Source organism: Aricia agestis, chromosome 1 (genome assembly GCF_905147365.1).
Source record: "Aricia agestis chromosome 1, ilAriAges1.1, whole genome shotgun sequence".
NCBI lineage: Eukaryota > Metazoa > Arthropoda > Insecta > Lepidoptera > Lycaenidae > Aricia > Aricia agestis.
The window spans coordinates 6,614,490-6,637,675 of record NC_056406.1 but is presented as its reverse complement, the minus strand read 5'-3'; the positions used below and the strand labels follow the sequence as shown (position 1 = coordinate 6,637,675).

General features: G+C 36.1%; 3 protein-coding genes across 4 annotated transcripts; 1 reads left to right on the top strand and 2 right to left on the bottom strand.

Annotated features, from left to right (window-relative positions):
* Positions 1 to 489: 489 nt before the first annotated feature.
* LOC121728846 (vesicular inhibitory amino acid transporter) lies at positions 490 to 4,205 on the bottom strand. Its single transcript, XM_042117157.1, has 4 exons — positions 3,761 to 4,205; positions 3,034 to 3,193; positions 2,698 to 2,827; positions 490 to 2,608 (listed from the first exon to the last, which is right to left on the bottom strand). The coding sequence occupies exons 1-4, from the start codon at positions 3,894 to 3,896 to the stop codon at positions 1,424 to 1,426; spliced, it is 1,611 nt and encodes a 536-aa protein (XP_041973091.1). The 5' UTR covers positions 3,897 to 4,205; the 3' UTR covers positions 490 to 1,423.
* A 508-nt stretch (positions 4,206 to 4,713) lies between these two features.
* Positions 4,714 to 11,541, top strand: LOC121729148. Its single transcript, XM_042117554.1, has 10 exons — positions 4,714 to 4,853; positions 5,515 to 5,685; positions 6,694 to 6,771; positions 6,987 to 7,128; positions 7,529 to 7,760; positions 8,306 to 8,495; positions 8,887 to 8,986; positions 9,465 to 9,599; positions 10,012 to 10,139; positions 11,375 to 11,541. The coding sequence occupies exons 1-10, from the start codon at positions 4,794 to 4,796 to the stop codon at positions 11,507 to 11,509; spliced, it is 1,371 nt and encodes a 456-aa protein (XP_041973488.1). The 5' UTR covers positions 4,714 to 4,793; the 3' UTR covers positions 11,510 to 11,541.
* A 4,816-nt stretch (positions 11,542 to 16,357) lies between these two features.
* On the bottom strand, positions 16,358 to 20,771 carry LOC121727990 (BSD domain-containing protein 1-like). Of its 2 annotated transcripts, none has more exons than XM_042116079.1 (9): positions 20,661 to 20,771; positions 19,803 to 19,905; positions 19,081 to 19,197; positions 18,790 to 18,847; positions 18,494 to 18,591; positions 18,169 to 18,380; positions 17,745 to 17,867; positions 17,331 to 17,419; positions 16,358 to 17,035 (listed from the first exon to the last, which is right to left on the bottom strand). In XM_042116079.1, exons 1-9 carry the CDS (start codon positions 20,669 to 20,671, stop codon positions 16,575 to 16,577), a joined length of 1,272 nt encoding a protein of 423 aa, XP_041972013.1. In that variant the 5' UTR covers positions 20,672 to 20,771; the 3' UTR covers positions 16,358 to 16,574. The 2 variants fall into 2 exon arrangements, with proteins under 2 accessions (XP_041972013.1, XP_041972022.1); XM_042116088.1 differs by having other exon boundaries at positions 16,358 to 17,032.
* Positions 20,772 to 23,186: the final 2,415 nt, after the last annotated feature.

Below are 23,186 nucleotides of genomic sequence, written 5' to 3'. Positions count from 1 at the left end.
TGGCTCTGCTAGTATTTATAATTTTCTATCTTCCTCTTCCTCATCCGCTTCCTCTTCCGCTTCCTCATCCGCATCCTCTTCCTCATAAAATATCCTCTTCCTCATCCGCATCCTCAAAATTTGCGCGTGACAATTCCTCTTCCTCCTCCTCTTCCTCATAATCACTTCCTCAACAACCCTAGTTTAGACACTCAGTTACGAAATAGTTGTTAAATAGTAAGTGGGGAAGTGTGGCAAAATAAAACAAATTTATGGAATAACATTTTATATTATTTAAAATACACACCTAATATTTATAACGCAATACGTTTGTATTGTAGGTAAAATTATTGCACTCTTTATATCTAATCAATTTAGTTTCAAGCGGAAGACAAGTGATACAACTCATGCTTAACAATAATATCAATATAATAATATGTTTGTAATTGGTAAAAGGTAGGAGTTTATTAAAAATCTCATAACGTATAATTAGATACTCTATTGAACCCAAATGATTTAAAAGAAAATCCGGCTCATATCAAATGCTTTTAAAACATATTATACATTTTTGTAATGGTGCTCGTTTTTTGTAATTACCATTGCACTTGGAATAGCGATGCTACCCGTAGGCAGTTTTCAATTTTGTATTGTAAATTATAACACATGTTAGACACTTAACTCTAAATAAGTTATTAGTATTTCTGTTTTGCATAATATAATATAATATAATAATATTAAATAGGTACTTTGTTCAACAATCACCAGGTATCTATAAGGTTGTCTATTTGAAACAATACGTGTATAATCACAACAATAAATTGCCTATATGAGCTAATCCAGGGGTAGTGTAGAAAACCGAATCAAAGACGAAACCTTCTAGCTCACTACTGTTTTCGTCAGCTTGTCAGTTCTTTGACCAAAATTAGCCATTCACGAAGTCTAGTCAAAATATTTATAAGAGACGAGTTGGTTGATCTCTCGAAGGCTTCCGATACGAATACGCACTACACGACTATTTATAATATTGTATATTATAATATTCTCCAAACGAGGAAATCGATTATATTATTGAACATTTACAACATTAAGTATAACATTCTTAGACATATTTTTGTTGTGGAACATACGACATCTATATTATAAGCCGATATAAATTTTTCGAGTCAATTACTGGAAGACTTCGTTGTCGAAGAATTGAATCTTGGAAGACGTGGATTTTATCTTACGACCTATATTTATACATACATAAATCTATATTCGGAAGACATGATATACATCGCAACAGTAAATATTATTGTCTTTACGTATCCTAAGTGATCTAAGTTTACAAAATCACATCAGACTAAATAATTGGCGTTCCAAAAATGTGATCACCAACCGCGATATTTACGAAATATATGCATAAATCTAAAAATAGTTCAACAATTATCTAGAAACGCTAACATTAAAACGGCAAACCTATCTTGAACGCTTTGATCAAGGCCGAACCGGAATCGTACATCCCGATAACGCCGAACAGAACACCCAGGCCGATAATGAAATAGTCGTACGCGATGGTCTTGCTCTCCAGCTGATTGCCTTTCAGTTTGATATGGAAATACGCCGGCCATATGAAACTCAACATGGTTCCTGTAAAACTCCCGATAAATCCCATCAAAATAGCGAAGTGCGGAATAAATATCGCCATCAAAATAGTAAACATTATGACTCCTAACCTCCAAGCCAGACCCCACACTTTGAGCTCGCCGTCTAAAGCGTATATCGGTGGGAAGAGTGTTTTCGGTTTTCCTCTGAACAGCACTCTCTCCAGTAGATCACAAGCTGCATAATATGGAAGAGGATAGCTCAAAATCGCCTTCATCACTAGGAAGAAATTGACCAGCCCTTTGAATCCAGCCGATCGAAGGTTATTCGTGATCACTTGCTGGGTATCGTTTTGAAATGTTAAAAAGCAGATGTATCCGAATATGGATTTGAAAGCGGCCGCGGCGATATGCGACCAGTTCAACATCCACTCGAAGCGAGACCGATCCTCCATGTTACCTTCTAAAGTGGGAAGGAAAATTTGGGAGGTGTAGGAGAACACGATTACACCTAAACTGATCGGGAAATTTTCGAAGTCCAAACTCCATTTTACTTTCGACCAACCCCAATCCCCGATGTACAAGATGCAGTACCCTATCACGACGGCGTTGATGATGAGATGGCTCATAGTGCACCAAAACGACAGCATGCTCACACTTTTCAACGATTTCAAGAAGCCCAACGGGAGCAAAAATATCCCAATGAGCATCATCCAGGATCGAGTATCTATAGAGCCGTCTGGAAAAGTTCCGATCATCAAGTCGCCGCAAACGACGACGTACAGTATGCACGTCATGAGAAGCTCAATTATTTGAGCTATATTGACGATCTTAGCTCCATACTTTTTCCCGAAGCATTCTTTGGCGATGCTCACGTAGGAGTCGCGAACTCTAACCTTCTGTCCGGTCACTGGGTCGTCCTCGTACAAGCAGTCGACGAGGATCTTCCCGGTGTAGCAGCAAATGTGGGCGATGCCGATCATGGCCGCTATGGCCCAGTAGCCGCCCTGGAGTACAGCGAACGGTAGCGATACCACGAACATGCCCTGCAGAAAAGAGAGAAAGAAATTGTTAAATTCTTGTGATATCAAATACGTCAACAAAGTGAGCTTAGACAACATTTTACTGTAATTACCTGAATAGCATTAGTGACGTTCCAGGCCGCTTGGAATTCGTTAATTTTGGCGCCCGGAGGACCTCCACCCTCCTCGAACCCTCCTTCTTCTGATGATGCGTAGAAGTCAACGCTTTGCATGCTCTGTGTTCTGAAGTCAATGTTGAAAAATTATCAGTATATTGTATAAAGTAGGGATTTATACTCAGTATATTGTATTAAATGGGAAAAGATCATATTTGATGTTCATGAAAAATTTTCGGTATTGAGTTAAAATGTTCTCCTTATCAATGGAACCAAAATATAATGTCTGTACGCAGAATAAGATCAAGATCAAGCGGTAGTAAGGTATGTTACCTTGGTGCTCCATCCTGCTGCGGGAAGGTGTTCTGGTAGCTGGTGAAGGACTCCTCGGCCTGCAGGTTTCCGCTAAGGAAGGGATTGGTGGGGTTCGTGGACTGGTAGGTCGGCGACGTCGTTTCGTGCATTGTGGACAGCTCGCAGCTCTCGTCCATTTCTGGATATCATACGAATTTTATATCACGCCCCGGATAAGTTGACAATTTATTTAGCCTAGTTATTGATGGAGTAAAATGATTTACATAATCATTCGTATAGGTCTACTAGAATCTAATGGCAAAAAATGGGAACATAAATTGACTCTAGCAATACCGGGGTAGTTGGAATAAAATATTTTTATCCTTTTTTTTCCCTATAGCGGCTGATTCTGTGTGTGAAACATGCAAATGTAAAAATTTATCCAATGATCATGAAAGAATATTTTTTGAAAATCTGCCATCCAAATTTGCCATCAGATCCTGGTAGACCTGTACCTAGATAGCAGTCTGTAGTTGTGGGTTTTTGTTCGTCATAACCATAACAGGGATTTTTCTTACCAATAGTCAATTATTTCGAAACAAATCTGACTAAAGCCATTATTTATGCATCGTAGAAACAAAGGTATTTAATCTAAATATAAATGTAATAAGGTATACCATCTCATTAAAATAGTATAACAAAATTTCAAAGAATATGACCAATATTCTTTAGTATCGGGAGCATCTTTACTCAAGTATAATCTTACCCATGTTAGCAAATCGGACATTTTGTGGCGGCCGCGTGGAGGTGCCAGGTTTGTCCGGCACCTGCTGCCTCACCGTCTGCATCGCCACGTCCAGCACATTCTTCAGCGGCGGCAGCTTGATGCGCCCGAAATTCATTTTCGACAATTTTCACTACACCTCGGTATATAATAAATTCTATATAAATAACTAACTTTATCTAACTGGAAGACTTCTTTACTATACTAGAATTTTACATTATAAACTAAAATCAGGCAGCCATTGCCCAATTTTTATTGCTTTCTTTCAAACCATATTTGCGGTGATCGATCTGGATCTTTCAACACTTCACGTGGATCACTGTTTTGGGGATTTTATTGTGTAACAAGGGCGAATATTATATGGTTTTGTCCATTTTGGGGGTGTTTTTTGGGTGACAATGGCTGCTGATGCTGTACTGAGCGCGGTGTGTCGGGCGCGGAGTTGCGCGCCAAAACGATCAATATCGCGTACGGAGAGCAAATCTGTGTCTTGGCAGTTGGCACCCCGATCATGTTGCAATTTAGGATTAAGTATGATATTAGAAATATTTTGCAGGAGCCTAAAATTAGGCTCCTACTAAATCCTTTTATGTTTTTTTACTAGTTTTTATGATTTAAATGTAGCAAGTTGTTGATTGTAATTTGTACCAGTAACGAAAATAATACCTAGATATAACGAAAGTCTACAAAAAGTGGATTTGAAAACATTTAGGTCAAACAATTTATATTGTTTTGTTCCATTGGATTCCTGCTATTTGAGAACAAAGATTATTTTTTACAAAGCGGTTTAAGCTGTTATCGCGGCCGTAGGTAGTAAAATTCTCAGTTGCCTAACTAATTATTTATAGGTACCTAACTATTCCTAAAAAAATATGGAAAAAACTTATGATTTTGTAATTTTGAATTTATTCCACAACTATTTTCCACTTTATGTGTACCTATAGTTAAAATAGTTTCTAACTAATTGGTCAATTAATTTAGGCCATTTTATAGTCGGGCTGGTAGTTACTCGAAAATGAATTTACGCACGTGCGCGTTTGCTGTTTTGGTTTCGTTGTGCTTATTCAATTTAGCAGTAAGTAAGTGCAATTAAGTAGTCATAACATTAATTATTATCAAATTCGAAAGGCTCTAAGTACATGTTTGGAAATCTGTAGAGTATAAATGTTAGGTACGGTCGAGAGGGTTGAATGTTTAGCAAATCGCAAAATGTTTACAGTTACTTTTCCCGGTAACAAACATTATGAAGTGCTAAATATTTACTTTTTTCAACTGAGCAGCCTATGTCCCAGGTATACGTTTGTAGGATTTAGTAAAACGCATTCAAACCTTCGTTGCCTCACAGTGTAAGAATAATTTATGGATCTGCTGATGTTACGATTAAGCTGCTGTGCTGTAGCGAAATTGTAGTTAATTATGGTGGTTGAAAATGAAAATCGTTTAAAAAAGATGATTTCTGGAAAGTATACGATGCCTACCACCGGCTTGGGATCTAACCCGGCGAGAAGAGCCGGCGTAAGAAACTTGAAGAAGCCACTCTTAGGGGGCATTCAGACGTGTGCGTTTTCTTCGCGTAAGCGGTTTGTGGAAATGTATGAAAATAATCTTTATGTAATTTGGCATAGAACCTCAAACCGTTTAGGAAAGCACGCGACGCGCGCTGAAACCGCCCGCACTCGCACAGGAGCATGGTTATAACCACTATAACCGCTATTATTCCTACTATCTCCTATAAGAACCCGTACATCGTCCGCAACCACCCATGCTGCCAAGAGCCGGCGGAGAACGTGAGCCTGGCGCTACTCATCGACGCCTTCGAGGTGTACGGCCACGACCCCACAGACAAGCTGGACCACCTCGCCCACTACCAGATCGAGATGATGAAGGTCAAGCACGCGCCGGATCAGGTTGGGGACCATAGAGTACTTAGATAAAAATATATATAATTGAAATAATAATATTAATACGTTTGCTAATATCCCAGAGCCGTACTAAGTCAAAATGCATTCGCTATTTTCGATAGCAAAGGTGGATGACAAAAGTGTATGGGATTTGACATAACGCATCAAATTCTTAACATATTTTGTGACTTCTTCGCTATCGAAACTAGAGAATGCATTTTTAACTAAATACTCTGAGGTATGCAGCAGACGTGCGATCACTCGTAGACGAATATTATGCTGTTTCATTCTAACGCACTTAAACTTGAGCAGCGGCTCAGTCACTAAATAAATCGCAGGCAAGGAGTATGGTCAATGTGTAAGGTAAGTATTAAAATAGAGCCTTGGTGGTAACAAAACGAAGTTGGGAGGTTAGATAGGAGAAACAGTAGAATGTTTATAGTGACATACGTCTGTTAGTATTACAACTTACAACTGCTCAATATTTAAATACAAAATAATTTTGTTCAAATGCTGATCAGATCTGAAAGAATAACCTTTCTAGCAAGTCGTTCTTTTTTTTCGTTCAAGTCGTTCATTTACAAGTTAAAATTATGTAGAAAATCTTGAATAAATAAAATCGGCCAAGTTTAATTTTATTTTGTTTTTCGTATTTGTTGTTATATCAGCAACAGAATTAGGTAGTTATATAATCTGTGAAAATTTCGGAGGTCTAGCTATAGCGGATACAGATTTAAAATAAAATAAATGAAAGAGGGTCCCATTTTTACCCTTTGGGTACGGAACCCTAAAAAAGAAAGTTCAGCTCAAAATATAATAAGAAAATCGGTCCGTAGACGTGCCGTAGCTGCTACTACGTTACCCGTAGTACTGATACGCCGCTGCTACGGACATCCCGGAACGCCATACTTCTACTTTTTATTAATTTTCTAACTATATTTTGTTATGTTTTATTTTTTAATAAGTATTTATTTAATATATCTACATGGAAATCAATATCTTTCTTTTTTTCAGTACGTAATAAATGAACATATCCACATAGCAACTGATCACTTGGGAAGGTTTATCAATTTGCACATAAAAGAATTAAAGGTAAGAAATAAGTATGAAAGAAATATTTTATAAAATACGCTAACTGTACCCTTTGATACAGCTAGTTGGTTATTATAAATTAAGACTTTTCTTAACTTATATGATAGCGATTCAAAATGAATTCAAAATAAACCTTTATTCACTACAAGACATTTTCACAGCATGTGAATTGTTAAATTTTTAACAAAATTGTATGATTTTTATAAATGACCTAGGTGCTCCTGATAGCGCTGGACGACGTGATCGACAACATGCTGACGATGTACGACAACCACAACGCCATCAAGACGGAGCGCGTCGCCACATACAACGCGGCCGGCGGCGGCGCCGTGCCCGCAGAGTTCTACATCAGCCAAGGTTTACCAGTACTATAATATTATACTAATCGAATCGATAATAGTGTGCGAAAATGTACTTGTCTGTCCTCCCTCCTGTTCTATCACCAGATTTAAATCGGTTCAGCGATTTAAAGCGAAGAGGATGGAGGTTGTTTTAAATCGCGAAAAGTGGAACAGTTTGCATCACAGTGAATTGTCAATTGGCCCAACACACATTCCCACCATTGCAACTCCTGTGTCGCCAGGATTATCAGTCGTAGTCAACCACGAATTGTACGGTACCTAGTTCTATTGCGATAAAAGAAATTACTGTGCAAACGCAAGAAATTCAAAAATAAATATTAACTATAGCAGCATTTTCAAGTATCGCGTCGGCCCTGTATGGCTTATCTGTACGAACATTGATGATATTCCCCCAGAGTTCTACTGCGGCAAGAACGTGTACTTATTCGTGTCGGAGCTGTACAGCGACATCTACAGCATGGGTCGCGGCCCGGCGCCCTACTGCAAGGACCGCGGCTTCCACTTCCTCGGCTTCGTGCACTTCATGGACGACACCAAGTACTACCTGGAGGAGGACCCCGGCGTGGTCTTCCAGATGGACAACTATATGCACGGGCTGGAGTGTCAGTTGGATGTGTGTATATTCAGGTAGGCGGATCTCTACTATTATTTCTTACTTTGACAGTTTTTTGGGACAGATCTTAGAACTATGTGCGTATAGGCGTATAGTTTGCTAGAGAACATTACTATAGTCGCACCTTGGATCGTACTAGACTAGTCATGGCTAAGCGTTTTTTAACCGACTTCAAAAAAGGAGGTTATGCATTCGACCCGTATGTATGTAATATTTCCAGAACTGCCCAGTTTTCGTATGTGTTAGTCTATATCAGCGTCTGAACAAATGTGCAAATTTCAAGTGTATGATGTATGTATGTTTTTATGTTTGTCATTGCATATCTCCGGAACAACAAATCCGATTTAAGTGATTCTTTTTTGTTGTAATAGGTATTGTTCAACTTAGAGAATACTGCAAGTTTCATTAAAATTGATTCTATATTTTTTGAGATAGGGAATTTTAATTCTGAATTAGGTATGTACAATTTTGAATTCGGTTTTATCTTTTCAAAATACTATTAATAAAAATACGAACAGCAGCGCAGCTACTCCTAGTATGGAGCCTTTATACCCCACAGGTTTCCGTTCAAGAAGGGTCTGCAGCACGTCCGCGACGTGTCGACGATGCCCAAGGCCATCGTGAAGTGCGGCACGGAGACGTACAAGCTGCCTCCGCTCACCGCCGCCGCCTGCCTCATCACCTCCGGCAGCTTCATACTCGACTTCAACATACAAGGCATACGGTTCCGGCATTACGATTATATGCTGGTTAGTACTGAGGTTTAATGCCAGTACGTCAACTAAATTATACCTACTTACTTTATGTCTTTGTATTTTTATTGCTTATTAATAATGGACATTTTAACATTTGTTTGCTTATTATTTGGTACTTAAATAATTGAATATTATATAGTAACAGTATGGTCATTAGTCAGCTGTCATACCGTTACTTATAGACTACCGAGATACTTACAAACAGGGCCCCCGTAAGGGCTTCTGGCGCCCGTGTGCAAAAAAAGGATTTTGGCGCCTCTTTCTAAGGCAAATTTTTTGGGCCCTTGGTTTTGGCGCCCGTAATGATGGCGATACAGCACACATTGCACATATGGTACCGGGGGCCCTGCCTACAAAAGTATTTTCACGAGACTTTTAATTTCAGTTCCTCCCGAACGGCCACTACTACTATACGAAGGAGAGACAGTCGCCTCTCATGTGCGACCATCACGTTTGTGAGTGGAATAACACCAACTTCTTCGGTGGTAAGTTTTCAAATTGACCTATGGGCTATGGCCATGCGCCAAATCATTCTTGTTGATTGATTGTGTAATCTTTGTTCTGTCAAATATACGTCACAGATTATACATTGAATTTTAAAATCATGGATCACACTACATCATTTTACTATAGGTACCTACCTACTCAGTTACCAGCGAGAATTATAACCGTTCTAACTCGAAATACATATTAATGTGAAATTCGAATCGTTTTTTAGCTCAAAAGTGTAGGACACCGAATGGGCCAATTCTCGTACCTCGAATATTCGATTGAAGATTTTCTTACTTTAAGCGCGTAAAACAGCGAGTGCGCGCGAGTAGGATAGCCATTTCAGTCTTGTAGAGAATAGCCCTATTAAAAAAATCCAATCCAAATGAAATTCCAAATCCAAGATAATATGCAAAATTTTGCATATTATCTTGGATTTGGAAACCTACCGTAGTAATAAACACCTTGCTGCAGGTCCGTTCATCCCGCCGGGCGAGCCGGGCTGGGGCCTGGCGCCGCCGCCCGTGTTCGTGGAGCGGACCACGGAGTACGTCCGCCCGCCCGCCAGCGAACGACCGCCTTCGCACTATGACTACGAGAACATCACTTGTGAGTCATAGATTATATTATATCATGAATTCAGGCAAAGCTACTAATTGCCTTAAATAATCCCAGATTTGTTCTGTTATCTTTGATTGAAACCAGGCCTCCTATGCAGTAATTTTATAAGTAGAGCTTAATTAGTGTGTACGCAGAATGAGTTCTTCGTACCTACATACTTAAGCACTATAAAATATATCTGCCTTTAGTTTTGTAACCCAGTGGACGACAACTGTCCGACAAAAAGTCCGACCAACCAAGAGCCTCAGGACGGACTTTTTACACCCCCATCCGTGCTATGGATCATTTTGTTTGTTAGACAATTCTACGTTGTACTAACTCTAAACCAAAAATTAACCACTAACCCGTTAAATTTTAAAACGTTTAAGGACGTTAAACAATAAACTCATGTGTACTGCAGACTCGCTGGACGGTTGCTGGTTCATGTTCCCGCCGAACTACGGGTCCATAGCCGGCGTCAGCTACCTCGACCCGCTCACCGTCAACGAGTACCGGTACACCTGCTCCGGCAACACCAACCTCAACAAGGTACTATATACTTCAAGTAGTATAGTTGGATGACAAAATGCCTGGTTTCTGAGAACATTTTTACAGGAGTTTGTCTATTTGATATATGTACTGTATTCGGCGAAACATGGCGGTAGCGGTTTCGCCGAATACCTACAGTAAGCGACGTCAAACTATAACTAATCAGTAAATATTTTCTGATCATCCCAATCTTCATAATTACTATTACTTACTTAATAAAAATATCCTATTTCCGATATTACGCAACATTCCGCATCGCCATTTGCTGTGTAAAACATGAGATCTGTTAGTTTTTAGGGTTCCGTAGTCAACAAGGAACCCTTATAGTTTCGGTCCGTCCGTCCGTCCGTCTGTCTGTCTGACTTTCCGCGGTTTTGCTCTGAGGGACTATAGGACCTACAAAGCTGTAGTTTGGCATGAATGCACATATTAATGATGATGAAAAAATGGCACATGAAATCTTTAAAAAATATTTTTTTATGGTACCCCTAAACATCAAACGGGGATGAATTTTTTTTCGCGTCCACCCCATCGTGTGGGGTGGCGTTGGATAGGTTTTTTTAAAAAAATTACGAGTATTCATAGATCATTTTTCCATTTAGGGGTCCGTTTGTGAAATATGTAAGTTTTAAAGTGGAAAAAATCATTAGAGTCCAGTGTCCCCCCCCCCCCCCCCCCCCTTCTACCAGCTAAACGTTTGCTTCTGGAAATGTGAAAAAATTAACGGCAGTAGGAAATATGCTGAATTTAAAAGGAAAACTATCACGGATAAGACTTCATAAGTTCATAAGTAAGTAAGTTATTGAGTAATAGTCGATCAACTAAAAAAAATGTATTCGGCGAAGTATAAAGGAACTTTTCGTTCAAATTCCTTTGAAAGTAACTGAGATGATGTTGTTAGAACACGTTATAAATGTACATTCATTGACCATACAAAAATTTAAAAAAAAACTAGCGGTAGGTACTAGGTACTACGGGTAACGGAACCCGACACGACCGACCGACCCGACCCGTGGCCAGACACGCATTTGGCCGGTTTTTTGTGGTTGGTGGCGACCACAGGCGGCGACAATGAGCAAACAAAAAAACTTTATAACAAGCAGCAAATCATGTTGTCCTTAAATTATATTGCTACTTAAAACTCTTAAAACTTCCATTAGGGTACTTTTCCCCCTAGAAGAGTCGGGGTTCCTCTTGTGTGCTGTATTTATTTAATATTATCTTTTATTTCCCAGGGTCTATACTGGTACCCGCAATGGATGGGTGTACCGCCGCACCACCCCTACCCGCAGGCGGCGGACATGCCCCTCAGTGGTGCCAACGGAGTGTACTATCCGCACCTACAGCAGCTTACTAACGAGCAGATATAACCTGACGAATAAAAGATTTCCTTTGTTGTTAAGTTTTTATTTGGGTAATGTGCGTATTTTATCTTATTGGCCTACTTGTAAAACAAGATTAAGTTCAGGAGTTCCTAATCAGGGGCCGTACCACGAAACCGTCTTGAGTTGCCGATGCCGCAACGAAGAATGCCGCATCGTACTCTAACAAACGTGAAATGACGTTCACGTCGCGGCATTCTCGTTCGATTGTTTGAGTCTCAAAACGGTTTCGTAGTAGTTTACCAGAACATTCTTAGTGATGTTACGGAGCTTTGAAAATAGGTGAAGGAGTCTTGAAATAGAATATGTGTATAATAAATATTATTATAATAAAACATAAAAACAGGTTTATCGATGTACCATCGAGGAAGTTGATTCCTATGCAATTGACAGACCAACGTTATTTGGTCGAATATTATGTCAATTCAATGTTGATTGTGATCTGTCAGCTGGGTTTGACGTAACGCAACCAAACTACTTAGGTCCCCGATTTGCATAGGAATCAACTTCTCTGATAGTACAACAACGAAACGTGCCTGTAAAGAAAGTGCCTGGAAGCTTTGTATATAAAATTGTTATCTAATAAACCCGATATTGGTTTTGGAAAACCTTTTTTAATTACCTTGATCTTCTTTAGTTACGTCAAAGAAATTAAATGCCAGAGTACAGTTTATATAACTTTATTTATAGTCCTTAAACTAATAATTTACACAAACACAACGAAATCTAATCTAATTCGAAAAGAATTAGCCGTCATAATATATTTCAGACTGGCTAGAAAAACAAAAATCAATTTATGTAACCTCTCGGGGACTGTGCTTTGTAAACGAGCAAACGGTTAACCTGATGCATTTATGGTAAGCTTACAAGCGACAATGATGGATTAATTTATTTTGGCACAATGGATTTAGATTTTTCTCGCCAGCCTTAAACTTAACAAATGTAACAGTATATGAAAAGCAAAATATATTGCACTAAATTATTTAAAATTGTAAAATATACTATTATATTGTCTTAATAAAATACCATGAAAATATTAGTCAGGGTTCCCTAGAACAATTTTTTTTTGATTACTATCAATCAAATTTTTTGTGAGTAGCTTCATTTTGATAAGACGGACAAGATTTTTATTTGCGAAAAATCTCGAAAGTGGTAGCTAACAGAGATAGAAAGGATTTCACACTTTAAATTGATGGTCGTAAAATATGGACTGTTTTATTTGTAGGACAATGTTATTCTTAAATTATATGACTAAGTATTAAATCTATCAATATACAAAAAAAAAACCAGCTCGTTAGAATTCCGTTATAGGGTTCTGTAGTCAACAAAACTTCGTTGACTACTGTATTGTACCCAAAGGGTAAAAACGGGACTCTATTACTAAGACTTCGTTGTCTGTCCGTCTGTCTGTCTGTCTCCAGGCTGTAACTATCGAACGGTAATAGCTAGAGTTGAAATTTTCACAGATTATGTATATTTGTTGCCGTTATAACAACAAGTACTAAAATCAAAATAAAATTAATAGTTAGGGGTGGCTCCCATACAACAAACGTGATTTTTTGGCCTTTTTTGCTCTATATTAATAACGACAATAGGTAGGTACTTGATTTTTTCTCAAAGTCCTTAATTATATGTGTACGTTAATATTTAATAATAATTTTAAAATAAAATATAAAATTAAGGTGTCATACAAAAAATACAAATTTTGGCCTAATTTTGCTTTATAATGGTACGGAACCCTTCATGCGCAAGTCCGACTCGCACTTGGCCTATTTTTATTAGTATATTGATAGGTTAATAGTTATATGATTTAAGAGTAGGCAGTAGCATTGTCCTACAAATAGACCAATCCATATTTGAGGACCATCAAGTCAAAGTATGAAATCCTTTCTATCTCTGTTAGCTACTTTGGACTTTCGAGATTTTTCGCAGATAAAAATGTTGTTCGTCTTATCAAAATGAAGCTACTCACAAAAAATTTGCTTGATAGTAAGTAATAAAAAAAAATGTTCTAGGGCTCCCGTACTATTATGTGATTACCGTACTAAACATTTTCAAACTAGTTAAAAATTAAATATCTGGTAATTTTGGACACACAAAACAGACATTTTTTAGTTTGATAACTTAGTTTTGTTTTAAAAGTTTAGAACTTATTATGTTCTGTGCTCAATTCGTGTCTGTTTTGTCCAAACAAAAGGACTACCGATGGGTATAATACTAATATTATAATAAAGGTTTTATAAACTAGTATTATATTATAATCTTTTTACTAATAAAAATATCTACACTGTATGAAGACGGTTTAGTTATACAATAAACATACAAGTTTTTGTCCTCTGTCAAGTAACTTCTAGAGCATTAGACGAGATAAAATATTGTAAGTACAACTATAACGCCTCTCCAATGTCCAGTGTCCACAGTGTGAATCTTTTTATTTGTAAGGGATTATGTTTATCTTTAGTACAAGTTACTTAAGGACGCTATCACAAAAATTATGTCAAAAACTAACAGGTCAGTACGAATATCGACGTTAAGGATATTCAAATAACATTCAATATCAGCGCGCCTTGTACAATGGCGGTTACGACGTTCGCCGCATTCTTGATAGGGCGAAAATGTATGAAGAAATTTGAGAGCGTTTCTTATTTTTCTTATAAATGGAAATGTTATTTATTTTTATATAAAATATTTAGCTATTCGTATAGGGGACCAAATAAGCAACAATATTATTATATATTTTTTTTCCTTAGTTCAGTGTATTTAGCTATAATGGTACCTAATCAAACCCCATTTTTTTAATCTTTTGCGATTATTGTAATGGTTAAAACGTTTATATAGACGTGGAGATGAATATATTATCTTTTATTTGAAACCAAAATATCCTTGCAGTGTGACTCCTAATTCTTTAAAATGATACCTGAAAATCGCTGATATTTATGAAAAAATGTAATAGCGTCCTTAATACAGCAGTTTCAGTGAACACCAAAATTATAACAAAAATAATTATTATTAAATAATGGATAAGTATTTTTTTCAATATTAAAAATATGCTGTTTTTATTAGAATATGGTGGTGTTTTTTTTACTTTATTTTATATTTTTATATGAAAACATCACACCGAATATTACGATTCATCTAAAATAATTGTTTATTTAAAATAATCAAATTAAAAGATATTAAAAATGATAATATATCAAAATTTAGAATAGGTATAAGGTAAGTCTCTGATACGGGAATGAAAACAAAATATATTAATTTTAAAACAAACATTAACAAGTGGAATGGACAAAAAATATTAGTCTAATGTAACTAAACGTTTAAAAACGGGAATGGGGGATAAAATAGTAGTTCTATATATTTAAAAAACGATACAGAAAAATCCACAAGTTAATGTAAAGAATGAAGAAGCGTTTAAATATAATTTCAAATTCAATGTCGAAAAACTTTTAGAAAGAATAAATTTTAAATTAAAGTTTAAATTTATGATTTGCTTATTTGCAGGCTTTTTAATGGCAGTATACCGATTTGGCTATTCTTATAAAGATCATTTAAGGCGCGGACACAAGGCTATTTCATACTTTATGTATTGTGCTAAATAAGTGCTTGTTTTCGAACATAAACTTAAGGGTCTTTTCACACTGGTGATTTCGCGGCGATCGCTAGATGTTGCATAATTGCTGCACAATCATCGGAATACGTCAGTGTGGTAAGGCCTTACTACCAGCTGCAACTCAAGTTAAATATTTCATCACAGTAAACTTTACATCTATGGTTTAATTAATTATTCTTACTATGCGTCTACTTGCTTCAGGTGTGTAGAGAGTCATTTGTGTAAATGGCAAAATTTACCGATGCAATGTTGCCTCTATAATGTGATGATAAACAGTAAAGAGATTTTACTCTAAGTTTCTAACCAACATAATATAAATATCATCAATTTAGACATTTACACTGATGATTTGCTACAAACTCAACGCTAATAGACTATATTAAGTGTATATGTACGCAATGTATATTATATAATCAATTTTAATACATCATAAGCTGTATTAAGGCATGATTGTAAATAGAAATGCATTGAACATCTGCTTATATCTATACTATAGTCCCCAAGCGAACATTGTTTATAGATTCTGTCTCTGTCTAACATATTGTTATCGTTGTTATCGCCTTCATGTAATCGGTGGTGCGAACAGGACAACAATATCTTTAATCATAACTCTTCGTTGATGCATCATTTCGATTCGCAAAAGAACTGGTATGAACTGGTTTCTTAGAAAGAAAAAATATTAAAAAAAAACTAGTTTATACCGGTTTGGCTCGAAACAAAGCGTCTCAAAATGTATTCGTCCTAAACATGGGTGGCACAATTAAATATACTAGAGATCGCCCATGGTCGAAATTCGACCTTACTTGCAACGACATCGACATTAGGACTACTACCTATATTTTGTAAAAAATATTGACTTTACATAGTTTTTTTCAATTCTTGTCTCTGGGACTCAGCTGATCTCAGACTGGCCGTTTAAACATTGTCTAATAGTATCTAAAATTAAATACTTTAAAAGAAAACAATAATCCTTTTTCAATTTGTCAACTTGTTGTCAAATGTCAGCAGACTTCAACCATAAATAAAAGAGTATAATTTGTATGTATAGGCTTGTCACTCAAAAATCTGACATTTTTCCTAGTAGTAGTGTCGTAGTGTGTGTAACGTTTTATTTGTTAAAAATATATATGATAAAAGCATAATTTTAAAATAATATTAGCTCGATGCACTCCTTCATCATATAAACTATAACTGTGCGAAATTTCATGCACCTACATTTCCCCATTTTTCGTAAAGAGGGTACAAAGTTTTTCTCTCAAGTATTAATATATAGATCTTTCAGAATTTGTAGTTCATCATACAGCCGAGGTATATTAGCAATTTCAGTGTAAAAATCTATGAACAATGTTCGTTGGCTGGTTTAAATAATTTATTTATGGACATTTGGGTTGGGACTTGGGACTCAACCGTTGGGTGCTACATCCAATCGGCCATGGCTAGAAGTCAGGCTTTTTGCTTACCCGTCTCTTCTATTTCGAACTCTTTCTCCCAGCTCTCATCAGAGTTGGCGCTCGCGTCGTCCTTTACTTCTTTATCACCAAAGTAATCTTCAACCAAATTTCCGCACTCATCCGCCTTTTTCGGTGATTTTACATTCTTCTGTGACGTCTCATTCTTTTGTGATGTCACATTTTTCGGTGACGTAACAATCTTCTGTGTCGTCACACTTTTCGGTGACTTTACGTTTCTATTTATCTTATCCTTGTTTTTGTCCTGATGTTTGATGTTCTCATTTTTGTTTTTCTCCTGAGTTTTGCTTTTGTTTTTGGTCTGTTTGTTTGTTTTCTCGTTGTTGTTAGTAATATCCTTTGTTTTGTTCTTTTTTGATGCTATTTCTCTTTCGTATTCCTCTAATAGTAGTATCTGCTGTTCCTCGGTTAATTCAACATCATTAGCGAAATCTTCTGTGAAAATATAACAAGTATATGTATAAAACACCTTCTTATAATAGATTAGAATAATATGCATGAAATATGATGGTAAAATAAATCTTTTGGAACATATTAGAAGACGAAAAACACTGAACAACTAAAACATGCGCCGGTGTTAATCTAATCTTGCTTTTGTACTACACAAGTTCAATTTTCGTGATCGAGTTCGATCACGAAAATTGAACTTGTGATTCGAGTTATGAGATGAGAATGAGTGTTTTGTCGATGGACTTACATGTGTGTGTGGGATGGGAGTACTATGACTTACCATCCTCCCAGGCGACCTCGACATCCGGTTTCTCCAGTTCCACTTCCGGTTTCGGCGTCTCGATGCCGGACAGAACTTTCTTCGGGCTTCTGAAAAAATAACAAATGGAAACTGAGTCTTTTATTAAATTAAACCGAATATTGTACTATACTGATATCGACAAACATACATAATTAATTTGTGTCCATTATTTTCTTCTTTCTAGTAAAGTTGCGAGTTTCCACGGGCGACAGTCGTTGCTTTCCATCAGGTGACCCGTTTGGTCATTTGACCCCTTATTTTATAAAAAAAAAAACTAAGAGAAACAGTCACTAATCAAAGTTAATGAACGCCTCAAAAAGTTTTTCAATCCCTGTATATACCCATAGTCTAGCTTGGGATTTGTGGAGAACGGGCTTGGGCAAGGACACTTACTCCATGATTGGTCCCTGCACAGGGAGGTGTGCCAGTACGGGGTCCGTGGTTGGCTCCTCCAGGGGCTGCTTGCGCGACGCCGCCGCCAGACGGTCCTGCAGCAACGCAACGCGGAACAGGTACCTAAAAATATTAAAAAAAGTGTTATGTTAATAATACCTAACTATAAAAAACTTCGCTCGCCAAAAAACAAAATTGATAGCTTAATTTTAAAAATATTGTAGTTTGTTTGCGGTGAGGAGTTAGCTGGTTGGTGCGCAGGATTGGTAGATCAGTTATCTGACGACTCGTGATTATTTGATATAGTACAGCCTTACCTTTTGCCTCCTTCAGTTTAACCAAGAGATCTTATAGAATATAGATTAGGCTTGGAAATAAAAAGTATCTACTTTTGGATGTATATAACAATAATTTTGCATAGTACCTCTCCCAGAAGTCTTCATGTGAGACCGCATCAGGCACCAACTTCTCGTACTGACTCTTCAACACAGGGTTAGTCTGCAGTCTCCGGATAGCCGAGGCACTGGTGATGACATTCTCCGAGTCCTCTAAGCTGGACTTCCACGCGTCGAACTCTGGACTGTTGGCAGGCACTATGTATGTCGCGTCCACTCGCTGCAGTGCTTCAAGTTCTTTCTGAAATTCCATATTTGAAAATATTAAAGTTGCAATTGGTGGCAAGTTTCTTGTAAGCGGCATACACATTATTTTTTTTACGAATAAGGGAAAAAAAAGGTGTATGTTTATACCTTGTAAGTTGACAACATTGTTGTATCACCAGATGACAAAATAACCTCTGTATCATCTTCATCATCAGGTTCTGGGTTCAGAACTGTGCTCACTTGACCTGCAGCAAGAAGTTTTAATTATATCGGTAATAAATAACAAAATGAAGTTACATCATAATATTATGATGTTGCTTTTTACGTTATTGTTCTTCTCTGATGGTACAAACAGTAAAAAGTTTGAACTTTAGGATACTCCTAAAAGTTTTTGTAGTTGAGTATTTATTTTATAAAAATATAATAATAATTAATGGTCATACCAATAAAACTGCTCAGACTCTTTTTCATAACATTTGCTGTTGACTCAGGTTCATCCAACTAAAAACAAAAAATATAATTATTATGAATTTACAGTCTATTTTTTTAAAGCTTAATACAAGTGTTAATATGTGTAAAACTATAGTTAGAAATTTATGAGACATTAAAATGTAATGACTCCTTTTTAACATTTTAAAACTTTCTAATAATGGTTAATTTCACACTGTTATAAAAATAAAATTAAAAATTAAATAAGGAAATATCCTCTTTCACTAAATTTACTTTTAACATACTTTTAAGGTTTTTCCAATAGCATTTGATGTGGAATTGATAACATGGCTTGCTTCACTCCTCACTGCGGTTCCTATTTCATCTAAATCTTTTTTCACCATAGAGTACACTTCTGCAGACTGAAAACAAAAGATCAAGAGTTTCTGTAAATTGGGAATATTGTGCAAACGTCGGGCGCTACTAGCACATACAGTAAATAATATGATTAAGAGGAGTCCACACCGCCCTTTTTTCCATACAAACGTAGTCCCCTGTTTCCTCCCTGGATAATGCTAGTAGAGTTATATTTTTTTCCTGAATATCTACGGCCACTAATACGATGTCCCTATGTTTTCTTTTTTTTCATAATTTAATTATTAAATAAGATATGAACGTTCAAAAACCCAAAAAAATGGCCAGATTTTCCGCTGTGTTCAAACGTCTAGAAAACAGATTTGGCTAGATTATACAAAAAAAGCAAAACATAGGAACACAGCTCAAGCCTTTTTTAAATCTTTAATGAAAAAAGTACTTAAATCGGTTAAGTTTTGGAGAAGGAATCAGGGGACAACGAATCGTTGATTTTCTGGATTTTCTGCAGTTGTCTCTATCGCGTTCTGCGGTATAGGCTTGAGGTAAGAGAGACAGCTATAGATGTTACACATACTTTTTTTTCATTTCTCTAGCCCCTGGTGTATCCTCTTAAGAGACGACGTGTTGCACACATCATCTCATATTATATTACCTTAGATTTAGCTGATGAAATCCATGAGTCCCACCAATTGCCGGAGGGCTTTTCCTCTTCCTTCTTCTCTTGTACATCCTCACTTGGATTTGAATTTTCTGCCCTTTAAATTAATAAAAAAACTTTAATAAACCTCACACATTGGCACAGATTGCATGTATATTAGGGCAATATGCAAGGTCTTTATGCCAATCAATTGGTGAGCTATTTCATTGCAACTGAATCTATAATCCTGTTCAATTTATTCAAAGTACAAATAACTAGTTGCTAAGTACTAGTAATTGTGATTTACCAATTAACCACATCCTCTTTACACATCTAGTTCAAACTGTTGAGAAATCTAACAAGTTAGAAGATTTTCTAAAGTATTCCCTATTTATAGAATTCTGTATCCAAAATCTTAACTATGGTAATATACTATTCAAAACATATTATTTCAAACTGTTATTCTAACAACAAAATATTATAACAAACCGAACAGGATATCAAAATGTAAGTAATCTTATAAGTAAACATTGTTTTGATCAAAATGAATTAATTGCTTATAATAAAGTTGACCGTAAAGGGCAAATATGATACACATGAGGTACCAAATCTAAGATGATTGCGGAAAAATCCGCATAAGAATTAAGCTCCAAGATACGTCGGAAAAGAGGTCAACAACTTAATCATCTAACAGTGCGAATACCATAGTATTTCAAGAAACCAATGATCCTCTATCTGAATTCTGATCTACCACCTTTTTCTGGTATGTTAATAATAATACTAATGACTTTCAAACTTTGTTCAAGAATTAAACAGCCTTGTTTATATTCATGTCGATATAAACAAATAAATAATTTAAACTTTCGTACTTACTTTTCTGCCATTTCGGTTGTTGCCAATTTTCTAAAACTTTTGTTCGAAGATCATGGGTATTTAAAATGAATAATTTAACCTACTATTTATTTTTGTACACAATTTATTACAGAAAATTTGGATATTTTTATACCACAGATTACTAGTATATATTTGTAGACTTTTGTTTGCGTGACATAAGCGTGACACATTTGACATCAATACTTTTTTAGAATGTTCTTCTTTTTTAGAATTTTTCTATCATAGATAGAGTATTATAGTATAAATGTGGTCTTAGCCCGTCATCGCGTGGCCATTTTGTGCTTATTTTCATACAAGTAGTGTGCGTTTATTTTCTTCAATATTTCTATTTGTCGATTATTTTGAAGCACATTATGATACAGGAAAGAAAGTCAATTAGTTCATGATATCGATTAACTATAGTTCAAGTGATGAGAATCCGTAAACACACGTAAAAAGCTATGCAATTTTTATAGCCAAATTATTAATTGATGTGACATTTTTAGCACTAATGCTTTATATAGCACGAATAAAAGATTAATAAACTTATAAATTATCTTTTTAGCTTACAAAAATACCTATAAATATAAATCCACGTGTTTGAGGCATTCTTTGACCATTCTTATGGTTTATTATTTAGCGGGACCACAGAACTCAACAATATCTAGTATTAAATGTTACTAAAAACCTTTATTAACACTTTTATTACATGAAATATGCAGACCGACTCCTTTGTCCTAGTAAGTAGGACATAACATTACACGCTTTTGACGCTTGTACACCGATATAAGGCTCCCTCAATGGTTTCTATAGCAGTACGGCTCAAGGAACTAATGTCAGCGTCAAGTTAAAATTATAAGGCCCCATCCCCACGCGCGCGCGAACCGCGCGCGACGCCGCGAAATTTCCGCGAAACGTGAGTGTGGATCCGGTTCGCATATTTTTCGCACTTCGCGGCTGGTTCCCCGACCGCATCCCCACTCGCGCGCGAACCGTGCGCGACGCCGCGGCGCCGCGAAATTCCTGCGAAACATGAGTGAGAGATCCGATTCGCATATGTTTCGCACATAAACCTATATTGCTAAAGACCAACAAAGAGTGCGAGAGATAAGAAAATCCTTTATGGAATTATAACAAGATGAAAAGAGAGAGGCAGTCTAATGAAAATTGTAACCACTTTTATTTGACAGGTCGTCAAAAGTCGTCAGTCGTTTTTATGCCCTTTCGGTATTTCCAATATATTTATTGTTTAATTTGTTTGTTATTTTTAATAAATATTATTCTATTTAAAAATGAAGACTTGTGCTGTAAGTGTGAGCTGTGTAAATCATATTATGATTTACACTGCTCACACTTACAGCACAAGTCATCATTTTTAAATAGAATAATTTTTCTTCAAAATTTGTGTAATATAAGAACAATAGTACCTTTAGTTACGCAAAATATGAAAGTAAAAGGAAGGATTCACAATATTTTATTTGAAATAGAGAACTAAAGACAGAATATAGCAAAAATAAACACATCATAGCAATTAGGACATGAAGATTAATTACCTGTGAAATGTATATTTTTCAGTCCTAAGTATATAAGTTGCATATATTTAATATTTTTTAAACAAAAAATTAAAACCGACTTCCAAGGTAATACTAACTTCTCTTTTCAGCTGTCCTTAACGTTTTCTATACTTACAGTTGGTGTTAAAAAAAATAAAAATCAAAATTGCTTTATTACTGAACAAAATATCTTAAATAAAATATATTTTCAGAATACATGGTGCCTACCACCGGTTCGGGAACTAAGCCGACGAGAAGAACCAGCGTAAGAAACTCGCACGGGGCCCACTTTTTACAAAAAAAAAGTGAGAAAAAAAATAATCTTTTAGAATAAACTTTACAATGCTGTAACTAAAAATTATACAATGTAAACATAGATAGACACATAATAATTGTAAGTCATGTAGAAGTAGCCTTGCAAGAAGTCATTCAGCATTCTACTCCCAAGATGGGCCATCGTTTATGAAATCATTGACCTTTTTTAAATTTATTAATCGAAAGATTTTGAACGTTTTCTGGGACCATATGTTCCCATTTGAATATCAAGGAGTCACCTCGATTTCTCATGGTTTCCATCACCATACCATAACTTTTGTGAACATGATGAACTCGGAGCAATACAATGTACAACAAAAGAAAAATTTTGATAATCGGTTCATAAACGGCGGAGTAATCGTCGTACATAAAAAATATATCCACAGCCGAACGTCTAGACTCCTGTTTGGAAGTCGGTTAAAAATAATTGTAATAAAATATTATGATATTTTACGATATGTATTTAATTAAAGAATAAAATATAATATACTCTGTGTGTTGTTTACTTTCAATGTAAGGGCCGATTTACCAGATAGATTTTACTTGAGTAATAAATAAGTAACTTTATAATGTGTTATGTGTATATTATTTACCCCTATAAGAACCTCATGTCATAACATATCCGACGATTGAAAAATCATTCCAAAAGAAAATGTGT